Below are 26149 nucleotides of genomic sequence, written 5' to 3'. Positions count from 1 at the left end.
AGAAACTCCCCTCCCAAGGTCAGAAAGTGGGGAAACAAGCACCTTGGGGGGACCTAGGCAGCTTTGCGTTCAAAGCCTCTGGCACCCTCCCCATGCCTTCTGCCGGTTATCGCTTTATTTCATCTTCTGCATGACAGTTCTTCATATATTTTAAGGGTGCCAGCGAGTCTACCTTCATTCTTCTCTTCTCCAGGGAAAACAGAATACAGTGGTACCTCGCAAGACGAATGCCTCGCGCAACGAAAAACTCGCAAGACGAAAGCGTTTTGCAATGTGTTTGGTGACTCGCAAGATGAAGTTTTCTATGGCCGCGCTTCGCAAGACGAAATTATCGCAAGACGAAGCAACTCGTGGAACGAATTAATTTCGTCTTGCGAGGCACCACTGTAGACTCTTTATAACATTTGTTCCATGGAGGAAAGATTATGCATTTGGGGGGGCCCATGGCTTCTCCACCCCTGGTTTGGATCATGCCCTTTATTATTAAGAGGGGGAGAGAATGAAGGTGTTAATCTTACCGTGCTACTACTAAAAACTGGTCAATCTGATGATCAGTGAGATGGCTGTCTGGATCCCATACTTTTACTTCAAGCTTTGCCTGTTCCCGGTCATCTGTTTCCCCTGGCAAAAAAAAAGTAGCACATATAAAAATATTTTTAATGGTCGTAAATGCATCTATGATGCCACCATCAAGTCTGTGACCATGCAGCTACAATCAATTTGTTTGTGTCTCAGCACCAGTCAGAACAGTCCTTAAAAACACACTTCACAGATAGACTCCAACTTAATTGATTACAGATGCCTGCTTCATAATCACTGACTCAACACACAAATTGCTTTCAACAGACTCTTAAATACCTTTCTCTAAATGCATTGTCATCTGCCCTTCGAACAAAAAGCAATTAGCCCCTTTATTTGTGCAGTTCATGAATCCCTATCTTCATCTCTGTAGCTAGATTGTGGCTAGACTGCTCGTCTCCCCTCTTTATTTCCACTAATTTCTTTTGCAGGAAAAAGCCACGAAGCAGCATTAATTGTCCGTGTCTCCCAATTCTGCAACTAGAAATGGGACATGATATGCAAGGTCTCAGACTCTAACCTTCACTTATCCAAGCTGAACTGATGAATAATTCACAGAGTTTCTAACTTTGCCTTAAAATGAGCCTTTTCCGACATAACAGTATTTCATAATAACTTTCAAGGTAAATCACAGCATCTTTCCTAAGCATGTCTGCATGTGTTCAGATTTCCATCTTGTGGAAGGTGTTAATATACTGTTGCACGCCACCCCAATTTCTGAGCAGTGTGAGATTCCAGGAGTTCCAGGCACCAGATCCTGGCCAATTATACATCAGTCTATAATATCTGCCTCCTAGATCACATGCTGCAATAGGTTTGGACCAATCTTAATACCCACACTCCCCCATTGCCTCACTGGAGCTGAGTTCAACATCTCCATGTGAGACCCCTCCAGATGTTTTGAGACTACAATTCCCATCATCCCTGACCACTGGTCCTGCTAGCTAGGGATCATGGGAGTTGTAGGCCAAAAACATCTGGAGGGTCGACTGTGAGGAAGCCTGAACTAGCCCTTTTTACATGAGCCCCTTCTTCTCTGAGCAGGCCTTGTATGTTGGACCAAAGAATGGTGATCTTGTATCCGACATCCCTATTCCCTAAATCAAGAATGGGCTTTGGGACCATTATGTAGTCGCCAAACTGACAGCTTCTGGGGAAAGAAAATTATGGATTGCCTTCAATGAAGTCCTATTCAGAGCAGAACAATTAAAATTAGTAAACCTAAGTTAGCCATTCCCCTTAACTTCAGTGGGTCTACTTTGAGTAGCACTAGCACTGAATACCACCCCATATTTTGGAAGTGCTAAGAAATGCATATACTTTAACATTTTAGTGGATTTTGTATATAACACATACAAACAGGGCTTTCCCCTCCCATTTTATATTCAGTTATATATAATCTGAACAGTAGATTGAAGTGTGCCAAAAGAGAGAGAGAGCCCAAAGTGTATTCCTCCTTGAAATATACCACATGCAGGTCTCACTAGGGGAATGCTCGTTATCCAAAATCTCAGTTATCCAAACATAAATAATTATACCCACGCTACACGAATGACTGATTCAGATATCCGAACAGTTCTTTGCATTTTTCTGGTTGGCAGCAACCATTTCAAGCAGAAACCATGGAGGGAGGGAACTAAAGAACTACTTCCAGGGAACGTATTGTGTTCAGATAGCAGGACCTACGTGTATTTTAAACCGCAGGTGGAAGGGCTGTCATATATACTTGGACATTCCTTCTTCATAAAGCAAGAAGAAATCTAGGCTGAAATCCTTCACCCTGACACACTAACTTTCCATGCTCAAGGATTTATTGACTTTTTAAATGTGAAAGTCTTGGTTTCCGGGATGACAGCAACATCGCCCTGCACATTTGAAATGTGTCTAAAAGTATAAACTTGCATCTCCCAATGATCCAGGACTATGATGCATCGACTAATGTGTTTTCTATATATAGTCAAGAAAAGAGAAGAAGCAAAGGCGGGAGGGAGCAGAGTGACGCAGCCACAAGTGGAGATACAGAGCAGAAGTGAGTGTTGCATCTGTTATTTGTCAGGAATCCTATGTGTTCCTGTGCACGTGTGCTAGGGAGCAAGCTACACCGAACTTGGTTAGACTTACTTCTAAGTAAGCATGCCTAGGAAGTCTTAAGAGGGTGCAGTGTGGCAATGGATGAAAAAAGCATGGAGGAACTTAGTGAAGACTAGAGCAGGAAGGTATGGATCACAGAGATGCAGCAGTCTCTGGTAGGGCTGGCCGATATATCAATATATCATCTAAAACTAGTTTGAAGTCCATGCTGTGATATCAGTTTCATAATTTTTGACCTGGCAATATATCACAAATCATGGTGTGTGGGGGTGTGGGGGTGGGGGTGTATACGTGCACAATGACACCATCCTAAGATGTTCACTGAGTTCCTGTGAGTTCCCCTTGAAAAAAGCCCTGTCATGATATATTGGCATAACGTGATGTTTAGCTGGTGATCTATCGAAATGTTGAAACCCAGGTATCACCCAGCCCTAGTCTCTGGTCCCAATTAGTCAAAACCTCTTCATTAGAACGGAAGTTTCAATTTATCCTGAGGAACAGCAGTCTTCCTTAATTCACAATCTTGCAAATGTACCAGTTCATGCACATTTTTTAATAGCCTCCCTACATACACAAACTCTCACAATGCAATCCTATTCCTGTCTACTCAGAATTAAGTCCTATTAATTTCAACAGAACTTTCCTCCATATTAAAAAGGGTGCTGTTGTTTTTAATTTAAAGGAGACTATCTTTTTGTTTGCTTGCACTCCCTCCCTCCCTCTGATAAAAAAAGGAGAGATTGGTGGAATGAGGGCCCCTTCTGTGGAGGTGGGGGTGGAGGGGAGAAGATTTAGCTGGCTGCCTTATGCTGAAATGGGAGGCTGGGTACTATGAGAATGATGGGGAGGGTGTTTTTTCAGTAAGCAGTGAAGAAAGCAAATGCATGTCTACTCACAAGCAAGCCCTACTGAATTCAATGTGGCTTACTCCCAGGAAAGTAAGTTTAGTTGAACTCACGTGGGGCTTATACACGCACAGATTCCACAGACCTCTGAGCGGGAAAGCAGATACAACTTGACTAGTAAATTACTTATACTACTCATAAATTAGTTGAAAATATATTAAATATAATATATGGAATTTTATTTAATAGTTTATTACATCTACCACTTCCTTACATTTTAAGGCCCTCCACCCACTGCAGGGAGGTACGATGAGATCCTCTGCTGCTGCGGGGAGGCACAGCAAGGCCCTCCGCCAACGCAGATATATGTCGTGATATTTATCTGGTTATATATTGTGATGTTGAAAACCAGGTATCGCCCAGCCCTGCTCCCAGGTAAGCGGATTTAGGATTGCAGACTGCCTGGCTTTAAAGCAAACAACAGTATAAATGTTGGCATAACTTCTCTTCCTGGTCACTGAAAAGTATTCCTACTTGCCACTGATTTACAAGCTTGTATGGAGCAATGGGCTGTACCCAACATTACTCTTACTCAGAGAGGACCCACTAAAATAAATGGGTAGAATATATTGCTCATGGCCATTGACTTCAACAGGTCTACTCTGAGCATACTGCCAACAATAGCCACCACTTTCATAAGAAAACAGTGTATTCGTTCTTCAAATATATGTTAAAAGAAGAAACGAAAGAGTCTTGTGCCATAAATCACAGAGGATGTTACTATGTAATAAAGGTTTTATTGAATTTTTTTTTTAAGTCAGTCACATCTGAGAGATAAGCAAGCAGTTGTTTTCACCATGTGTCCTGACCAGGAACTGTTTTATAGCAAGAATCCCATCAAATAGACTAGGTGCTATAAATAAAACATTTTTTCCCCTTTGATGTTTAAGGTTATTTATAAAGAGCAGGTCAGCTACACAGTTTGCAAAAACCTTTTAAAAAGACATGGAAGTCTTGTTTGTTCATAAAGCTGTCACATTACTTCTTGAAACACTGCCATGCATTCCACAGAAGTTGTGTCAATTCACAAGGATTTCATTTCTCCTGGGTGAAGAAGGCAATTCTGAATGGAGACCTAACAGCAGCTACTAAGTCAAGGTAAGGAAATTCCTCAGTTGGTGAATTACACTGTAGTCGTCACTACAATCCATGGAAAGTGCACTCACATTTTTCCAATGGTAGTTGTAGTTTGGGATGAAGGGGTGCAAAAGCAAGGGTGTGAACGAGCCGGGCTCCTACAGTCACTTCCCCAAGACTGCCACTTTCAGACAAGATTCACACTAAGGATCTGCCTGCTACCGGCTGTATTTTGAAGATTAAATTGCAACAACAGAAACAGCTTATGTGATGTATGTTTGTTATGGCTACTTTTCATAATTCATAATGACCACATATACTGAAATGTCATCATCATCATCATATTCTGACAAATAGGGAATGGCTGTCTCCATCTTTCCTAATGAGGCACCCAAAGTCCACAACCCTTCGTCCAAGCCAGTGCCACCATTTTTGTGACAGCAAGGGATAGAGGCAATTCTACTTCTCCTGGATTGGCCTCAACATTCATGTGCACAAACCAAGTTTGGACAACTGGATCTCAGCTTAATAACCAACATATGAATGGGTCTTTTGGTTGTGCACGCAGCCTCAGCACTCCTCCCCTTGTGTGACCAAGTAAATAAACCAGGAAGTCTTCCATTAATTCAGGTGTCTTGAAGACTTTTTAATGTTAGCAGGCCTGTGCAATTCCCTGCATTTCTTCTTGAGTAGCCAGCCACTTTAATTATTGGTTCTGTTTTAATGGCTTTCTTCGCTTCTTAACTTGCTGCACACTGCCCTGAAGGTTTGCAAGAAAACGGTATACATCTACTTTTATAAATAATAATAAAAATAGGCTGCACATTCAAAGCTGCATCAAAGCACATCAGACTTAAAAAGAAACTGGTACACCAAGTCAAAACTGTAATGTGTTTTACCTTCTGCAAGCATATCTGGAACATCTGCTTGATATCTGGGACCTACTCTGATTTCTCCTTTGTCTGCTAGAAGTGTTTTCAGTGATGGATCATATACCAGTGAATAGAAGAAAGTATCCTAAAAAAAAGACATGTATTTTCCAAAGCACTATTAGTTCATGACATATAAAACAACAGTACATATTTCTGCATTTTAATGCACACGCACTGAAAAAATGCTTGGGCAGATCAGCCCATTTCTGTTCCCTGACAAGTTTTGCATAGGTCGGTTACATACTATTTTCGGAAGATTTTTTTTTTAAGCATTGAAAAAATGCATTTACATTTTGGGCACTTTCCCCTAAAGTAAGCATTTATTCCAATAAAATACACATTTCATACAGCAGGCATCTCCAAACTTTGGCCCTCCAGATGTTTTGGACTACAATTCCCATCATCCCTGACCACTGGCCCTGTTAGCTAGGGATCATGGGAGTTGTAGACCAAAACGTATGGAGGGCCGCAGTTTGGGGGTGCCTGTCATATAGTTTTCAATGCATTTTTACCATAAAACATTCATTATGATTAAATCTAAACCTAAACACACACAATTCAATGCAAATTTAAAGAATGGGGTAATCCAAATGCTGACAGGATTCCAATCTGTGAAGAAGTCCAGGGCAGATCAGGCTGGTTGCTATTAAATGTGGATGAAACAATTTTCTATTTCTAAAATAATTTTATTTTTATTTTTTTAATAAATAAAAAATAGCAATCAATCACTCCACCTATGACTTGCCCTCCCTTTCTCCCTCCATGGTTCCCCCATAAAATTTCAATTTATGGTGCATATTATAGTTACTCTATACCAGGCATCCCCAAACTTCGGCCCTCCAGGTGTTTTGGACTACAATTCCCACCTTCCCCGACCACTGGTCCTGTTAGCTTGGGATCATGGGAGTTGTAGGCCAAAACATCTGGAGGGCCGCAGTTTGGGGGTGCCTGCTCTGTACCTTCAACTTATCACAAAAGAAAGTTCATCCTCACTGCTGTCCTTACTCAACTCCTGTTTGCGTTTTAACATATTTACACTGAGTTTTTAAGTTTTCTGCAAACATTTCCCCATCTTCTTTAACATCAGTCTCATTCTGATCTCTAATTTTACACGTCAATTCTACATATTCTATCAATTTCAGCTTTCATTCTTCTTTGGTAGATACCACCTCACTGCACCATTTTCATTTGTGCTGCCGTTGTTGCATTAAAAAAAATGTATCTGTTTGTGGATGGATCAAATTTCCCTTCCCTCCCAAATCCTGAGTTAATCATATTACAAGTTAATCCTATATCACTGGGAAAAGAATTAGGCAGTGGGAAAGAGACAGCCCATTTTCATTTGCAAAATTCTTGCTGAAAGTCAAAATGAATTGTTTCAGTATCATTACAATAAAACATCAATAATTTAAGATACTAAACAACAATAAACACAGACACAAATCATTTTCAACTTTAGCTATTCATGTTATGCTACTTAGCAAAAGGATTGTTTGGTTTTCCTAACAATCTGCAGGAAAAAATCACAACAGTGAAGGAAACCACATATAAAAAAAATGCTGATAATTATGAAAAATGTGGCATTACCTCTTTAATGAGATACGACAATACAGACTCTGTCTCATTCAGAAGTGCAACACTGCATTTCCCCCTATATAGGCACACACAAAAATCAACAACATATTAATGATTTATAACGCCATTTTTTCCAAGCAGCAAATGACAAAAGATTGGTCAACCAAGTTCAGAATTTAGAAATTTCAGTTAAATCAATTATTTTCAAACAGGAAATGGCCATGAATGCAGCAAGAGTAAACAAGCCTCAGGAAAGGGTATACGTGTGAAGAAAGTAAGGCAGTTCAGTATCATCGCAAATACAAATGAACCAAACACATTAATTATTTCTGCATAAAACTCAACAGAGAGTAAACATTCAAGGAAAAGGACAGAGACCTTTAAAACGGTACCATCTTCATTTGAGGTGCACCCCACTTGCTGGTAAATGCATGTTTTCAAAACTGGCTGTAGTGAAGTTATTCAAAACTAAGGGGCTATCTTAATATTATTTAAATAACAGGCTCATGGGATCCTGGCTGCGTAGCTCTCTATGCCATATGCAGCCTCACTGGCTGAAAGATTACAAAGGTGGGGGGACATAATAAGAGCCTGATGGATCAAGCCAATAGTCCATGTAGTTCAGCATCCTGTCTTCACAGTGGCTGATCAGATGCCTGAGGGAAGCCTGCAAGCTAGACCACAGCATTCTGAATAAGAAGCTGCCTTCAACTGAGTGAGACCATCATTCCACCTTGCTCAGTGTTCTCCATGCTAAGTGGCAATAGCTCTCCCAGCCATACCTTGAGATACTGGGCATAGCACTTGGAAAGCAGACACCGTACCACTGAAATACATCCCTTTCGACCCCCCCCCCCCCGCCCCCAGGAGGAGGAGATCAGAAAGCTTTGCTGGAAAGGATAAGGATAACACTTCTCCATTCAACAGAGCAGAAACAAAATGCAGGTTGTCTCCAAGGGCAGCAGGCCACTAAACACCCCAGATAATGTGTGTTTCTCCGAGCCATGGAGCAAAGGCAACGTAGCCTCTATCCATTTCTGAACTGAGGCCTGGGAGCCCAGCCCCTTGAGAGGCAAACCATTTTAATTGAATAAAGACTGAAGATTGGCCAGAAACTGGCCCAGATAGTTACAGAGCTTCTGGGAAAGGGAAACGAGCTTCCACAGAAATCTCCATCCTTTTTTATTTTTAAATGTGTACATATTTCGAATCCATTCTTTAAAATACAGTGGTACTTTAGTAGTTGAACGGCTTGGCTCCTGAACGCCGCACACCCAGAAATGAGTGTTCCAGTTTGCTAAGGGCTATGGGCTAAGGATTTTGGGCATAATATTGAATATGATGCGTGGTTGAAATTATGGAACCAAACAATAAAATTTACAGCATGTACTGCTTTGAAAGAGAATGTTTGGAAGATGATGTATAGATGGCACTTAACTCCAGTGAAATTAGCGAAAATGTATAGAATGAGTAACAGAATGTGCTGGAAATGTAATGAAAAGGAAGGGGACTTTTATCATATGTGGTGGAAATGTGAAAAGGTTAAAGGATATTGGGAAATGATATATAACGAACTGAAAAAGATATTTAAATATACTTTTCCCAAAAGACCAGAGGCCTTTCTGTTAGGACTGATAGGCCAAGAGATAACTAGGGAGGATAGTACCCTTTTCTTATATGCGACAACCGCGGCGAGGACATTATTAGCCCAAAAATGGAAAACCCAGGACTTACCGACAATTGGAGACTGGCAGACAAAGATGATTGAATATGCAGAATTAGCGAGACTGACTAGCAGGATTCGAAACCAGAGGGAGACAAGGTTTCTAAGGGATTGGAGTAAATTTGTGGACTATATGGAAATGAACTGTAAAGGTTTAAAGACACTTGCAGGCGTGAAATAAATCCTACGAATTGACCCTAAAGATTAGATACAAAGGAACTGCGAGATAAGAACTGATTAGAAAACCTTTTGAGGGGAGGGAGGGAAGTCAAGCTCGGTGGAGCATGTTTTTTGGGATGTTTGTATTTTTGAATGTTTGTTTATGTGTTTGTTTGTCTTGTATAATGTTTTAAATGTGTTTATTTTGGAAAATTTAATAAATAATTATAAAAAAAGAAAAAAAAAGAAATGAGTGTTCCAGTTTGCAAATGTTTTTCAGAAACTGAACGTCTGATGCGGCTTCCGATTGAGTGCAGGAAGCTCCTGCAGCCAATCGGAAGGCCGCGCCTTGGTTTTTGAACCATTTTGGGAGTTTTTGAACCATTTTGGGGTTTATTGTCCTCCCCCCTTTACGTGCCCTTCTACATGGGTGCTGTTTCTTTTTATCACTCTATCTCTCTTTTATGTACATCTCCTCATGTTTAGTGCACATATAATTATGTGGTTTTTGAATTTCAATAAAGATGTCTGCGGGGGGAAATGAGCACAAAACGCCCCCAGGACTAGTGGATCACGGCTGATGCATGTGTGTGTATGTTCAAAGCTGAAACAAGCGGAAAATTCACATTGTCAAAGTGCTGAGTCATTTTTCCCCTGGCCAGAGCATCTGTCCACCACTGCAAGAAGCGGTAAAAAGAACTGATTATTGGGTGGGTAACAGGGTGGCCATGTGGCACCAGGGTGGTTAAAACAAGAGATTGCAAAAACCCCAAAAGGACCGCTGCAAATTGAATGAATGGGCAGTAAAATGGCAAATGTAAAGTGTTGCATGTAAGGAGCAAAGAAAATACTAATTTCACATACATGCTCATGGGGTCTGAACTGGAGGTGGCAAACCAGGAGCAAGACTTTGGCGTCATAGCAGATAGCTTGATGAAGGTGTTAGCCCAGCGTGTTGTGGGCATGAAGAAGGCCAATTCTATGCTAGGGATCATTAGGAAAGGAATTGAAAACAAAACTCCCCGATATCATAATGCCATTATACAGATCTATAATTTGGAGTACTGTGTAAAATTCGGGTTGCCTCGCCTCAAAAAGGATATTGTTGAGTTGGAAAGGATTCAGAAAAGAGCAGCCAAAAATGATTGATGGGATGGAATGCTGTGAAGGAACACTGCAGTGTCGGGGACTTGTTAGTTTACACAAAAGGCAAGTTTCCAAAATTATGCATGAAGTGGACAGAGTAAAGTTTTTATCCTTCTCTCATGACCCAAAACTCATGGACAGCCAATGAAACAATGTTTGAAGATTTGGGACACATAAAAGGAAGCACTTCTTCACACAGAGCATGTTGTCGTTTAGTCGTGTCCGACTCTTCGTGACCCCATGGACCAGAGCACGCCAGGCACTCCTGTCTTGTACTGCCTCCCGCAGTTTGGTCAAACTCATGTTCGTAGCTTCGAGAACACTGTCCAACCATCTCGTCCTCTGTCGTCCCCTTCTCCTAGTGCCCTCAATCTTTCCCAACATCAGGGTCTTTTCCAAGGATTCTTCTCTTCCCATGAGGTGGCCAAAGTATTGGAGCCTCAGCTTCACGATCTGTCCTTCCAGTGAGCACTCGGGGCTGATTTCCTTAAGAATGGATAGGTTTGATCTTTTTGCAGTCCATGGGACTCTCAAGAGTCTCCTCCAGCACAGAGCATAGTCGCAACCATGGAACTTGCTCCCCCCCCCCCGAGGCAGTGATGGCCACCAACCTGGATGGTATTAAAAGAGGATTACACCATTTCAAGGAGGAGAAAGCAATCAATGGCTACCAGCCATGATGGCTATGCTCTCTCCCTCCACAGTTGGAGGCAGCAAGGCTTCCAAATGCCAGCTGCTGTAAACTAGAGGAGGAAAGAGAGATCTTGTGCTCATGTTCTGCTCGCTGGGTTCCCACAGACATCTGGTAGGCCACTGTGAGAACAGGATGCTAGACCAGATGGGCCATTGGCCTGATCCAACAGGCTATTCTTAGGCAAATGTGAAAAGCAGCTTCTTGGGAGGATGGCTTACAGCACTTGAAAGAGGAGAAATCAAAAGAAGAGCTCTCAAATGGACTTACAAAACTATAGCGCTGAGATTTTTAGATTTACTGTCTCTCTGCTTACATCATTATCATTCCAAGTAAGTGACTCCCTGCTAGTTTTTCGGGCTTGTTGCTAACCAGATGTTGTTGTCTGGCCTACTGGATTTTTGACATTTCTTTATTATTATTCAAGGGAATAACATCTGCAGTGCTTATCTGCTCTAAAAAATTCTTTCAGCATCCTCTTTTGATTCAGTTATTATTACTGTTATGAAACTTCACTAACAATCTAAAAGTGAATGCCCATTTGTAAGTGGATTTTGTTCAACAAAACACTGTGGTTCAGATCTAATTTGGATGCCAAGTGATGCACTGAAAATCTATTTAAAATATAAATCCAGGGTTGTACTCTTACTACATGTCAACAGATAGAGCATTTGATAGGATAAAAATGGAAATTTGTGTTTCTTTCTTTCTTCTTTTTTTGAAGCAATTTAATTTTTTGCCATTATAAGTGAAATGGTTTAAAATCCTGTGAAGTTGTCATGAATCATGAATAATTTGTTCAAGGTATACCGAGTCCTTAAGAGTTCAAAAGAGGGATTTGCCCAGGTCACCTGATTTGTCCTTAATTTTCCTTGAACTTCTTGGAAAATTTCAAAAAGACTATATTCAAATGATTAAAGGTGGTTGGGAAGAGGAGATCACCTATTGTGAACATTAACTAAATCTATTAAAAACACTGGAATGGTTGTTTTAAATAAACCACTTCCATCTGAAATCTGTGTTTTAGTTAATTAACATTATTGGCCTAGGTACATGTGTTCTGCACCTAAAAGCAAGCAGCAGCTAAGACTAAAATAATCACAAGGGTCCCCTGTGGTCTTAAAAATCAATGATACTGAGCCAAGGGGGTGGGGAGTATAGCATTTGTTATGCTGTATGTGAGCTTGGCTGGTAAAAGCTTAACCATCAAGGCTGCATTCTAACCTCCCCTACCGAAATGACTTAGAAGGATACTGTACTGATCATTAAGCTAATTGCTAGATCTCCATCTGATATTCTGTCTCACACAGTTGCAATTAAAAATATCACTGCTATTACTTGGTCATCAGGATTGATTTTTGTAAATGAAAACAATTAAGTGGTCCAACTAGGATTATTGACGTTTCATAATAAATGCATTTAACATTATTTAAATTTAGCTCAATAAGCTTGTTAATTTGAAAACCTGTTTGCTTTTTAAAAACCAGTTCCATCCTCAACATTACATAAAGGCTATTTGCTCAAGGCAGTTCCTGCAGCATTTAACCTCCTTATTCTTCTTTTTCGTTAACACAACCACCTGAGAGATTCAAATCTTATTTTAAACCAGGATGTTTGAGGATAAATGGAACAGAAAAGCAAACATCCATTATACCAAGGGATATTGGGCCTTAAAGTGATGGCAATAGAAACATTAGTCAAACAGAAGGCTGTGCATGTAGAATGGTACAAGCTGGTGAGCCATTTGAATCAAAGGAGCAGTACCTAGAACACGTCTGACTTTCCTACAAAAAAATTAATGGGGCTTAGAAGCCCTTCAGGACTGTATTTTGCACTGGGCATTTTAGGCTGAGAAAGCAAGAGAACTGTGATGTTTCATATTAATAATACTGCCTTAAAACGAAAGGGATTTCAACTTCCTTGCTAACTCCCTGGATTTAAAAAAGAGGACAGATTAAAGCGGGGGTCAGCAACCTTTTTCAGCCGTGGGCCGGTCCACCGTCCCTCAGACCATGTGGTGGGCTGGATAAACGAATTCCTATGCCCCACAAATATCCCAGAGATGCATTTTTTAAATAAAGGCAAACATTCTACTCATGTAAAAACACCAGGCAGGCCCCACAAATACCCCAGAGATGCATTTTAAATAAAAGGACACATTCTACTCATGTAAAAATTCCTGGACCGTCCGTGGGCTGGATTTAGAAGGCGATGGGCTGCATCCGGCCACGGGCCCCTGGATTACAGAGATAAAATAAATACTAGACCAAGGAAAGCCAACTTCTGTATTCCTGGTGGAGGGAGAGATTTGCCAATTGTATTATTGAGCTAAATTTGATCCTATCGTTTGCATTGCCTGCATTGTATAATTCTGACTGTGTGGCTTAGCGCCCATATTCCTGGGATACGTTTCTCCTTAAAATGCTTTCCATTGCCTCTATGCCTCTGTGTCAAAGTGTAATGAAAACATTCAACAGCTAGACAGGATGGCCTTGCCAGAAAGCACAAGGAGCATCAGGAGATGCTCAAAGGTCTACACCAGGAGATGACGCAAATATCAGGCACACTCAAGGCTGCTTGAGGCTGGCACCGACCGGGGTAGCATTGCTGAGTCAGCGTGTGTTTATGAGAAGGACAGGATACGGATCTTCCTTATATGTATTTGTAACCTATGACCCTCTTGCGTGCGCACTCTTACAGAGTGGATTCCTGAGGAGGGGGGGAAGGAGCCCAAGAAGTGTACAAGAATCTTTGAAAATTTGTCTTTCTTTACTCTTGTCGAGAAGGTGATCACCAAGAGTCTCTCTATATATAGAGATTACACTCTTTCTCTGGATTCAACCCTTGGTGTCGTTATTGACTGTCTCTGTCCCTTAAGGACCCTTATTAAGCCAAGGCGGCTACACCGGCAGATGCTAAGGTTCTGGTTTCGAGAAAGTGGGGGGAGATAAAGAGGGTCACGCCCAATGCCCGCCCAATGTGTGCTCCTGTTTCCAAACTCCAGAATTTATACTGCAACGATAAATAGCAGCAGATGATGGGCAGAGGTTGCCCACAACTGTCCCTACAGCTACCGAAGGTAATTGAACTGATTTCTATAAACTTTTTAATTTTAACCTAACATTAGAAGATGCTTGCAAATGTAAGAAGAGTCCTGCTGGATCAGGCCACTGCCCCACCCAGTTCGACATCCTGCTCTCACAGTGACCCAACTAGGCTCTTATGGGAAGTCTGCAAGCAAGACCTGAGGTGTAACAACATTTTCTCCACTTGTGACTCCCAGGAACTGATATTTGGAGACATTCTCCCTCTGGTAGCAGCAGCAGAACACAGCCACTGAGGGCCTTGCCTTCCATGGATGCCGAATCCTCTGGTGACCATCACTACATCTTGTGACAGTGAGTTCCACAGTTTAACTCTGTTCTGCATGAAAAAGTACTTCATTTTTTTCCTGAATCGTCCAACATTCAGCTTCACTGGGTGGTTTTGGATTCTAGTATTCCCCCCTCCTCCTCAACACCAAGGATAAACTTATAGACTTACTTTACTTCTTTGTAAACTAAAAAATGTCCCAAATGTTGTGACGTTTGTCACTGGGGACCTGCTCCATTCCCTGGATGATTTCAGTTGCCCTTTGCTAAAAAAAATTCCAGCTCTACAATATTCTTCTTGAGGTGAAGCAAGCAGAATCGTGCACAGTATTTCAAGTATGGCTTCACTACAGATTTCTATAGTGATCTTATGTCAATCGGCAGGTTTTTCCCCCAATTCCTTTCCTAATGATCCCCAACACAGAGAATTCGCCTTTTTCACAGCTGCCACACACTGGCTGAGCATCTTTATCTATCCAGCACAAGCACAGCATTACTCCCAGTTAGTCATCGCCATTGACTGGTCAGGCTCTCCATGAGCATATACATAATATTAGGATTTATTTATTTATAAGCCCCAATGTACATCATTTGGTACTTGCTTATATTGAATCTGCTATTTCACTTCCCGCTCTCCTACTTTTGAGAGATCCTTTTAGAGCTCCATGCAATCTGTTTTTCTTTTAGCTGCCTTGAACAATTTGGTATGATCAGCACATCTTGCTACCCCTAACTACAGATACTTAATGAGCAACTTAAAAAGCACAGTCCCAGCACTAATCCTTGTGGGAATCTGCTTTCTGCATTCCTGTCCACTTATTCTTACTCTCCTCTTCCTGCTCCTCAATTACATTTCTGATCCTTAGGAGGACCTTATTTTATGACTGGCAAGCTTACTCTCACTTGTATGCCTTTGCAACTGGTACAGCATTTTCTCCCTGTGGTGTTTAACTGTAGCATGTCAAATCACTATAACTCATATTGTCTGAAAAATACATCCCATGTCCTGGATGGATTGCAATTTATTCCTTTCTCCAGAAGAATATTGTGTACTTTTACTTCTACATTATTGGAAATGAAACTTTACAAAATGCATAGAAATATATTTTAGTTATATATAAAATAATGCAAACATGTCATTTGTCCCCATGTTATTTTCCCAATTAATGTATAGCTATTTTCCAGATGGGGTGTGTGTGTGTGTGTGTGTGTGTGTGTGTGAGAGAGAGAGAGAGAGAGAGAGAGAGAGAGAGAGAGAGAGAGAGAGAGAGAGAGAGAGAGATCTCAGGTGGCCAAATGCATGTGGGAAAGGGTTCAATTCTCCCTCACTAGTTCCTCTGAAAAAAGTGGCACTTTTTGTTGTTGTTTAGTCGTGTCCGACTCTTCGTGACCCCATGGACCAGAGCACGCCAGGCACTCCTGTCTTCCACTGCCTCCCGCAGTTTGGTCAGACACATGTTGGTGGCTTCGAGAACACTATCCAGCCATCTCATCCTCTGTCTTCCCCTTCTCCTTGTGCCCTCAATCTTTCCCAACATCAGGGTCTTTTCCAGGGAGTCTTCTCTTCTCATGAGGTGGCCAAAGTATTGGAGCCTCAGCTTCAGGATCTGTCCTTCCAGTGAGCACTCAGGGCTGATTTCCTTCAGAATGGATAGGTTTGATCTTCTTGCAGTCCATGCACTCTGATTGCTTGCAAGCACACGTAAGTGCAAGCAACCGCTCCACAGCCATTTGCTATGACATACAGTGGTACCTCTACTTACGAATTTAATGCGTTCCAAACGCACATTTGTAAGTCAAAAGAAATTGTAAGTCGAATCCCATAGGAATGCATTGGGAGAAAAAATTCGTAAGTAGAAGCAACCCTATCTAAAAATTCGTAAGTAGAAAAAATCCTATCTAACCCGCATCCAAGATGGCAGACGGAGCTCCATTCATAAGTAGAAACATTCGTAAGTAGAAACATTCGTAAGTAGAGGTACTACTGTATTCTGCCAGGCTGGGATGCAAAAAATATTGGCAGATGTTTATGCATACCCAGCAGAACTTCCTCTTCCATACTGTGCAGAAGATTCCTGCATTGCAGGGGGCGTTGCACTAGATGACCCTTGTGGTCCCTTCCAACTCTACAATTCTACGATTATGTTGTTTCTTTTTATTTATAATATTCCTATCCTGCTCCTATCATAACCAATCCCAGGATGGGGTACAACAGGGGTCAGCAACCTTTTTCAGCCGTGGGCCGATCCACCGTCCCTCAGAACTTGTGGGGGGCCAGACTATATTTTGGAAAAGGGGAAAAAAGAACGAATTCCTATGCCCCACAAATAACCCAGAGATGCATTTAAAATAAAAGGACACATTCTACTCATGTAAAAACACGCTGATTCCCAGACTGTCTGCGGGCCGGATTTAGAAGACGATTGGGCCGCATCCAGCCCACGGGCCTGAGGTTGCCTACCCCTGGGGTACAATATAATTAAAACTCATGGAAAGTAAGCAATCACAGTAAGAAATTCACTTAACAATAGATAAGCCAAAGAAGAACAGAAGAAGAGCCTTCCTGGATGAGTGGTCCATCTAATTTAGCATCCTGCCTTCACAGTGGCCAACCAGATACCAACCTGATGCATGTGAGCCCCCCCCCCCCCCGCGCGCCTGTGTCTTCCAGCAACTGGCACCCAGGAGCATTATTGCACATGACCACAGAGGCAGATATGTGATTAAAATCTGCCTCCTTAAAACATGGCGTGAACGACAATCCCCTGCAATAACTAACTAAAACTAATACACTTCAAATGCAACGGATAAATAAATAAGATTTCCCCTTGGCGCCTTTCAGTACAGTCATACCTCGGGTTACGAACGCTGTGGGTTGCACATTTTCAGGTTGTGGACCACGCCGAACCTGGAACTACCGGAACAGGTTACTTCCAGGTTTCAGCGCTCGTGCATGCGCAGAAGCGCAAAATGACATCACGCACATGTGCAGAAGCGCCAGATCGTGTCACACGCATGCGCAGACGCAGCACTTCAGGCTGCGAACGCTGCGGGTTGCGAACATGCCTCCCGCACGGATCACGTTCACAACCTGAGGTATGGCTGTATTTCCATCTTTCAGGATCTTTCATATTTTTCCGTTTAAAAGTTACGGTCGGTTACATAAGCCTTACAGCACCCCTTTCCTATTTAATTGAATTCATACTGTCAGTTTAGCTCTCCTGCGCTTCCGCCACAATAGGATTCACACTTGGATCAACTAGAATTACTGGTGGCAGATGCAGCTGGCTCTCCCACTTGGAATGCTGAAACAGACAGTGAGAAAGTACAGTTATCCTCCTGGGGAAGAGTAGCCGGGGCAGAGCATGCTTTTAAAGTGGCAAAATACTCCACCCACCCATCCTTTACTCATTGCATTGGATTTTGGAATGGGAACTAATTTTTATTCTCAGTCTCAGGGAAGAAAAAGGAGAGAGGCTGCTATATTCCAAGCCCCAATCAAGTGGAAATGACAACTAATGTTCTGTATTCCTATTAAATATATGTGTGTGTATCCTTAATAAATGACCACCTATTTGTTTATTCATTTTTATAGTAAAGTTTCATGAGCCCACTCCAGTACTAAGCAGAATTCATAAAGATTTCACCTCATATCCCATTCCAAACCACAAAAGAACTTTTACACACACACACACACACACACACACACACACACACACACAATTAGTCTAGATTCAGGTAGGTAGCTAAGATGGTCTAACGCAGTGGAAATATATATTTAAAAATGGCCAGTAGCACCTTAGAGACCAACTAAGTTTGTTCTGGGTATACGCTTTCATGTGCATGCACACTTCTTCAGGTACTGTGAGGTTGACGGACTTCCATTTCATGCTGCTCAATGTGGTGCCTTCCATAGTTCTAGATTCAGGTAGGTAGCTGTGTTGGTCTGACACAGTCGAAATATATATAAAAAGTGCCCAGTAGCACCTTAGAGACCAACTAAGTTTGTTCTGGGTATAAGCTTTCGTGTGCATGCACACTTCTTCAGATACACAATTAGCCTAGATAGGCTAGGATAGCATCACAATCTCTCAACATCCAATGGGCACAGCCATACCCAGACTGGGTCTGTCTAGGTATCAGTGATACATAATTTTTAATTAGCCATTCAATGTCCCAATACTAGGGATATTATTTTTTTTATAAAAAAAAACCAATTTCTTGGGCATCCCATACAGCAGGACTTCCAACTTTGTTTTCCAAACACCACACTCCCCTGAGCCGCATAAAAAGGTCTTTTTCAACATTCTGGAAGTCGCAGCAGTGCAGAGGAGCTGCTGTTCAAAGGTACTGTGAAAAGCTCATGGGCACACAAACCCACAAACATGCATAAAGCAGATTACTGCATCTGGTCCAAAGCCAACATTTTTAAGCACTGTTCAGCAAAACAATACCTACCAGTCAATTAATATACTTTGCATATACATAATTTAAAATCGCTCATCAGAATCCTCCATGCAATCATATTAATTTTTCTAGGAATGTTTTTGCTGAGCTATTGTGCTCAGTTAATGGCAAAAGAAAACACTGAATGCAACCCAAAATGCAATTCAACAATTGTATAGAGACAGAAAAGAAATGAGGGAAACAGCTGCTGAAAACCTGCTGGGCAGATGTAGTAATGGAGACAAGAGCCTTTCATTTCTGCCCACTGAGTTAGCAGCAGGAGCTATGGCTAGGAGGTAGAGTGTTCATGACTAATCGCTTTTCCCAGCAGCTTCTTACCTGATGTGTGTTGCAGGAAGGGACTCATATTGGCGAGACAGAAACAGCTCTCTGTGTTTCAGTTGATGTTTCTGTTTATCAGTCAAATCTACTTCTTTGGGAATTTCACATTCTTCCTCAACTTCTTCTGCACAAAGGAGGAAAAGAGAAGACTGGTGTTACCTTCAGCTCCACACTTTCAGGCAGATTTTTCAACCCATACACCTTGCTCCTTTCATTTCTGCAGAACAACCTGGAAGCAACCAAATGTGCTCTGCATAGAAAATAACTTTTCAGGGCTGGGGGGAGAGATAATCAATTTAAAGGCATGCCTTGCTTCTTGAAGACAGCAAAAGAAGGACCTCATCTATACCTCACACTGAAAGATCAGTCTTTTATTAAAATCAGGTTTCCAGTATATTGATGTACACAGATTTACTGCAAGTAGTTTTCAATACCTTGGTAGATATATATCATCTTTCTGCCAAGCTACTCAAAGGAACTTGCATTAAAACATAGCCAGCAATTGTCTTTGGCAGTGACCTTGATTATTATAAAAATAGCCTATCATTTTCTGCACATTTTCTTAATCTGTAACCATATACACTCAATTTAAAATTTGCCACTATACTATGCATGAAATTTAAAACTCTTAGCATGTTCAGTTTTCCTATCTACAGCCTACCTGTGGTCCCTTAGGGCCTCTGTTCAAATATTGAATGGGGTGGTATTCAACTAAGTCCAACTCAGAGTAGAGCAATTAAAATTAATAAGTCTAATTAGCCGGGTCCATTAACTTCAATAGATATAATTTGAGTAGTACCTACATTGAATACCACCCTTGGTTCCAAAAATGATACTTTTGCCAAGATCCAGAGTATGGTTTCAGTCTCATGATCTGCTTCTCCTACTTCCTCATCATGAAAAGAAGTTTATGAGCCAGTTTGTACAATCATTTCACAGCTGATTAAGCAGAGATACTCATAAACCATTTGCTTGAGCACAGAGCCCCCTTTGCTCTACTCACTTTGTGTGAGCCTTAATTAAACCAAGGAACATCTAATTAATCAGAGCCCAGGAACAAACCAGGATAAATGAATCTTCAAACTGAGACACTTTGCCAAAGTATAATCATCTGAATGTGACCAATGAATAAACAGAGAAATCCTGTAAAGAGGAGAATGAAGAAGAGGCAACTAACCCTTATAACCTTTCATCTAGTTGTCATCCAAGTTGATTAACCTGCTTCAGGGCTGTGTCCCTTCAGGCTACAGGTGAATGATTTTTTTTTCTTAATACAAAAAATCACTGTACATAGAAAACTAATACTTTGGGGCAGAGGTAGGGAACTTGTTGCATGACTCCAATTCTCACCATCCCACACTACTGGCCATGCTGGCTGGAGCTGATGGGAGATAATGTCTAACAACATCTAGACGCACTGCTTTGGCTATCCTTAGAACGATGGACCAGCAATGTGCCTTAATCAGAGGTGACTAACCTAAGGCCCATGGGCCGGAAGCAGCCCGCAGAGGTCGTTTGACCGGCCCCTGAGCCGCCCCCGAACTGAACTGCCCACTTGCGCGCTGCACTAAACCGGCACAGCATGGCGCGGGGACTCGATTCTGCAGCACCGGAAATGCAGGCGCCGGAAATCGCACAGGACCGATCCAGCCCATTAAGACCCCTGGCCTTAATGGATAATAACTTCATATACATGAAGTAGAGAAAGAAAGTTTGTAACTGACAGGCAAGATTCAGAATTTTCACACAAACCACTAAAACTATATATGATGGGCTTGACCAAAGTACCATGAGCTAAACTTAAATTATCACATGTGTTATTCTGCAAGCGCTATTGGAAGAGTGTGCGTGTTTATTTGGTTTGTATATTTACAGCTTGCCCTTCAACAAATCAGATTCTACTACCGTATCAGAATACTCTATGCAGTCGTATTATAGAAAAAACAGCCGTCTCATATGCCACGGTCCCTGCAGACCTGTGCAGCACCCCCGGACGTTTCATGGTCTATGTCTGACATAGACATTTGTCATTGGTGTACATTGGTGACAAATGGTACCTCAGCTGCAGCTCACCAGACTTCTAACTGGTACCTGCTCGTTTTATTTACCACAGACGAGGATGATGTGAATAAACAAGTTGCTTTATTGTGTACAAATGCTTGTGGTTGCTGGATAATAAACAGTGTTCAATAAACTTATAATAGATTACCTATACCGGCCTATTACCGCTATAAAGTTACCGGCCTCTTACCGCTATAAACAGCTAATTAATAAACACAACAAGTTTCACAATAACTGGTTATCCTGTCTGCTATCTACCATCAATGCTACACCTATCACTCCCAGACCCAGCTCTCACTTCGGACTCTTAGCTCTCACTCTCCTAACTCTCCTCTCTCTCCTCTCTTCACTCCTTCTAACTCACTCTCCACAGGGAGGGGCTTTTTATACCCTGGCTGAGCCCGCCCCTCTGGGTTCTAACTGGCACAAAATTTAACCCTTACTTGTTCGGGCCTGGCTCTGGGCTAATCGCCACATCATATACCCAATGTTGCCTGGGAATTCTAACAAACCAAAAAAAATCAATGCAGGTTCATGCCGCCATCTTGATTCGAAACGGCATTCAGCTGTATCCAAACATAAGAACAAAACCTGTTCCTTGATCTCTGGAAACAATATGCAAAATCTGGTCACGATATCTTAAGAAACAGGCAAGCGCAAAAAGAACCGAAAAACCGCTTACTAAAATAAACAGCAGACACATGGCTCTACAAGAGCACTGATAAATTCCTGCACAAATGGGAGAATAACTTTGGATTTAGAGGCAAAATAAAAAAATTCCTTCAGTAGCACCTTAAAGACCAACTAAGTTTATATTTTGGTATGAGCTTTCGTGTGCATGCACACTTCTTCAGATACACATCTGAAGAAGAAGATACACATCTGTATCTGAAGAAGTGTGCATGCACACGAAAGCTCATACCAAAATATAAACTTAGTTGGTCTTTAAGGTGCTACTGAAGGAATTTTTTTATTTTGCTTCGACTCAGACCAACACGGCTACCTACCTGTAATTTGGATTTAGATCCACTTTCCCCATGCAATATTGTAGTACAAGGCGCAACATGGCCCTGAGGGAGTGGAAGACACCTCCCCATGTGTGGAAGGTGACTTTTTCATCCAACACACACACACACACAAATATAATTTTATTATTTATACCCCCACCCATCTGGCACAAGGGGAAGGGGATTGAGAGCACAAGCAGAAGGGGATGACAGAGGACAAGATGGTTGAACAGTGTTCTGGAAGCCACCAACATGAGTCTGACCAAACTGCAGGAGGCAGTGGAAGACAGGAGTGCCTGGCGTGCTCTGGTCCATGGGGTCATGAAGAGTAGGACACAACTAAACAACAACAACATCCTTCACTTTATAGTGCTTCTAACCAACCATGCTTCCAATTCAGAAGTGCTACCTTACAAAATTATCTAATTGCTCAAAACCACTTCCCTAGCTTATTTACTGGCTTTTCAAGTTAACCCAAGCACACTTTTTCCTTGGTTATTTTATATTTCACATTTAACAAGACACATAGATTTTCTTCTCATTAGTCTCCCCGCTCGTTTAATTAGACCGCCTATTAAACTCTAATGAAGAATGAAAGACTTGCTGCGCCCCTTTTGCTCAAACAAGGAACAAACATTAAATCCACCCACAGCGTCTGGGTGGCAGGGAACCTCCCGGCAGCAAGGAGGACTTTAAGAAAAGTATCCACCAAAGAATCTGCCTCACATTCATACCAGGAAAATGCAGCAGCATGTGATAAATATTTAATCATTTTAGGAATCCAAAATTGGTGCGCTGTCATCAAGGAACAGAAAGCTGGAGCTATGAATAAAATGAAAGCAGCAAGATGGATATTCACGGGGAATTTAAATTCATGCTGCTGAGTGAATGACTGGCACAGAAATCTGTCCATGCGGAAGGCTAGAATTAGTTCTGACCACAGTTGTGCATCAAAGGAAATCAGTTATATTTTGAAGGGGGCAATTCTACCTGGCATTTTAAGGCGAGTCTCAGAATTGTAAGGCACCAGAGGCCATTCAGACACATCCCCTTGGTGTACATAGTTCCGAACTACCCTAGCTTATTCCATTGAAAAACCTGCCACCCATGAACATGTCAACAACTTTTTAAAAGCCCGTTTATACATGAAAACCCAACACAGGTGACTATATCTTCCTAAATTCTAAGCCTAAACATGCAAAATCTTTTTGCTCACAATGAGTCCCTTTGCTTCACCATTTGTGCGATGCAGGAATCTCAATTAAAGCTTCCATGACAGGTGGCCATCCAGGGTGGATTTGACTTAAATCAAACTGATTTAAATCACGATTTAAATCACTAGTCAGTAAGGCTTGATTTAAATAATAGTTTTCTAAATAAAGACTAATTCTTGCTGTTATAACTTTAATATGCAAGTAGATGAAGATTTTTAGAATAACAACTTTTCATATTAGTTTTTTTATCCCCAGTTTAATAGGTTAATCATTCATTCAACTTTTCTGTTGTACTTAGGAAGGAGAAAAATAATCATTACCTTAATAATAAGAATTTAAATAGATTTATTCAACTGAAACAATAACATTACAGCATATGTTATTTGCTTAAACATCCATGTTTGTTAACTAATTCAGCTAAACAAAAACAATATATATATATTTTTAAGAAACTTAGACTGTCAGCCCAGCCTACACATGAAAAACTTAAATACTGCCCACTCCAAACAATCAGAAAAATATTGTTTCTATTCTATTCACTGAACTTCTTGAAACTTAGCACTGAAGGGGTTGATTCTGTATTCATAGGTTTGTAGAACAATAGGATTAAGGTCTTTTTTCTCAACTCTGTTCATGTTATAACATTTTTGCTGTGAAGAAGAGGCATGTGATCTCTGCTGAGTCAAATTCAGTTTTGAGAACTGCAAAAGTAAACCAAGCATCTGTGACAATATCTTGTAGGCAGAGAAACTGCCCAATAATCTTACAAAAACCTCTGGAAGAGCATGGCATTGTGAATGGATTAATGGAATTTATTTACCAAAAAAATTAAACATATACAACCTTATTCTACATAATTAAAAAACTAATCTTCATTTCATGATGGAATAACCTTTGGATGGTAATATATTTTCCTCAAAAAGCATTTTATTAAAAAAAATCTGTTTTAAATAAAAAAAACGATTTAAATAAAAAAAATCTGATTTTTTAAATATATTTTTTTAAAAAAATCATTGACTTTTATCCACCCTGTGGCCATCTAACCTCTGCTTTTAAACCTCCAAGGAAGGAGAGTCCACCACCTCCCTAGGGAGTCTGTTCCACTGTCAAGTAGCTTTTACTGGGTCTCAGCTACTCACTGCGACCCAGTGTCCCTATGTGGGCACATTGTCAGCAGTGCCCGATTCACTCTACCCTTGCCCCAGTAAACAACAGAAATGCCACCATCAGAAGAGATGTGGTATAACTCCGCCCTCCCACACCTGACTAGAACAAGCCAGTATATTAAGACAACTTCAAATGACATCTTAATACCTTGTCTGGTTTCATCTCTGGTAACCACGGCTTCCCAGTTTGATCACAATGCGAAACTCTGGTTAATTAAGAGGCTTCCTGGTTTAATTGTAACTCACCATGAAACCCAAAGTCACCATCTTAACGCCCTGGCAAACAGACAACAATTTTAATCAAGGATTTCTGCTTCGCTTTCTGATTTTAATCAAGGGCTTGTGCTTGTTTGTTTTAATCAGATGTATAGATCAAAGTTCTTTAAAACCAAGCCACCTTGCTTTCTCTTTTACATTTGATACATTTCCAATTGGTAAACAGAAGAAAAAGGGGAACCTTAAAGAACAGGAACTCAAAAGCAGCAATCTGAAAGTTAAGTTGAACATACACCTTTTTTAAAAAAAAAAAACCCGAAACAAAAACAGAAACACGCAATCGTATTCCGGAAGTTACATGCAGGATCACAGGAAGATAAAGAAATAATAAATCACACAAGCATTATGAGACAGCCAGCTCACCGTTTAACAAATCAGTTATCAGAGTTCAATACTGAACCATGCCAAAATTATTTATTTTCTAGTATCCCTCAATATATACATCAACTCCCGGCAGTGGAGCATGTTGTGTATTGAGTCAAAGGATTTTATATCTGTATTATTATTGTCTGTATTTGCATTAGGATAAAGTAACTGCCTTTTGGTTCCAGAGGGTACAGCTACTATTGGTTCATTTAAGCTGCTGTATTTGGATCCTCTGTCTTATTGGTTCCCTCCAAAAGGCAGCACTGTGATTGCCTGATATTGTTCCCTCCAAAATGTATCCCTTCCTAGCCAGTCCCCTGTCCCTATAAATGTAGCCTTCCTGCCCTCACAGTCAGTCTTGTTCACTTTAATAAAGAGCTGTTACTAGAGAACTGTCTCCAGCATGTTTTGTCAAGAGAGCTGAAATCACAAACCCCACGTCACAACAACTGGCGACGAAGGTGGGATCCGGAATGCTGAGGAGCGGTTAAACACAACCCTGCCTCAGAGTCCGGATTGCAGCTGAGAACAAGACTCACTGGCCAGCTGAGAAGACGACCCTGCCCGCTAGGACAATGGAGAGTCCAAGGGTATTGGAGCCCTTCCAGCCATCAGAGCCCCACACGTGGGAAGACTACGTCGAACGCTTCGAGTTCTTTGCAGTGGCTCAAGGGATCACCGATGCCAGCAAAAGAAGGGCCACATTCCTGAGCTACTGTGGGCCCGAGACCTTCAAGCTGGCCAAGGCATTACTTGCTCCAGCGAAGCTGAGTGAGACATCTCTCAAAGATATTCTTGCCTGCCTAACAAGCCACTTGGCGCCTACTGAGACCAAGATGGCCCGGCGGATGGAGTTCCATAAGAGGCAGCAGCGTGCTGGGGAGTCTGTATCCGCATTTCTGGCTGAACTCCGGAAGCTCGCTCAGCACTGCGGCTTCCAAAATCTGGAAGAGACTCTCCTGGATCGGTTTATTGGTGGTCTGAGCAGCAAGAAAGCCAGAAGACGCATCGTGGCTAAAGAA

At 41.4% G+C, this 26149-nt stretch overlaps 1 protein-coding gene across 1 annotated transcript in view; it reads right to left on the bottom strand.

Moving 5' to 3' along the window:
- Window positions 1–26149, bottom strand: part of MTA3 (metastasis associated 1 family member 3) — a 139320-nt gene that overhangs the window by 80738 nt on the left and 32433 nt on the right. The window contains exons 4-7 of the mRNA XM_035111219.2: window positions 19035–19161; window positions 7172–7235; window positions 5552–5669; window positions 519–621 (exon numbers count right to left, since the gene is read on the bottom strand). Coding sequence (XP_034967110.2) covers window positions 519–621; window positions 5552–5669; window positions 7172–7235; window positions 19035–19161 — 412 coding nt within the window. The remainder of the gene's footprint in view (window positions 1–518; window positions 622–5551; window positions 5670–7171; window positions 7236–19034; window positions 19162–26149) is intronic.

This window comes from Zootoca vivipara, chromosome 3, assembly GCF_963506605.1.
Source record: "Zootoca vivipara chromosome 3, rZooViv1.1, whole genome shotgun sequence".
Lineage (NCBI taxonomy): Eukaryota > Metazoa > Chordata > Lepidosauria > Squamata > Lacertidae > Zootoca > Zootoca vivipara.
The sequence above is the reverse complement of the archived record's forward strand: the minus strand, read 5'-3'. Positions and strand labels throughout refer to the sequence as shown.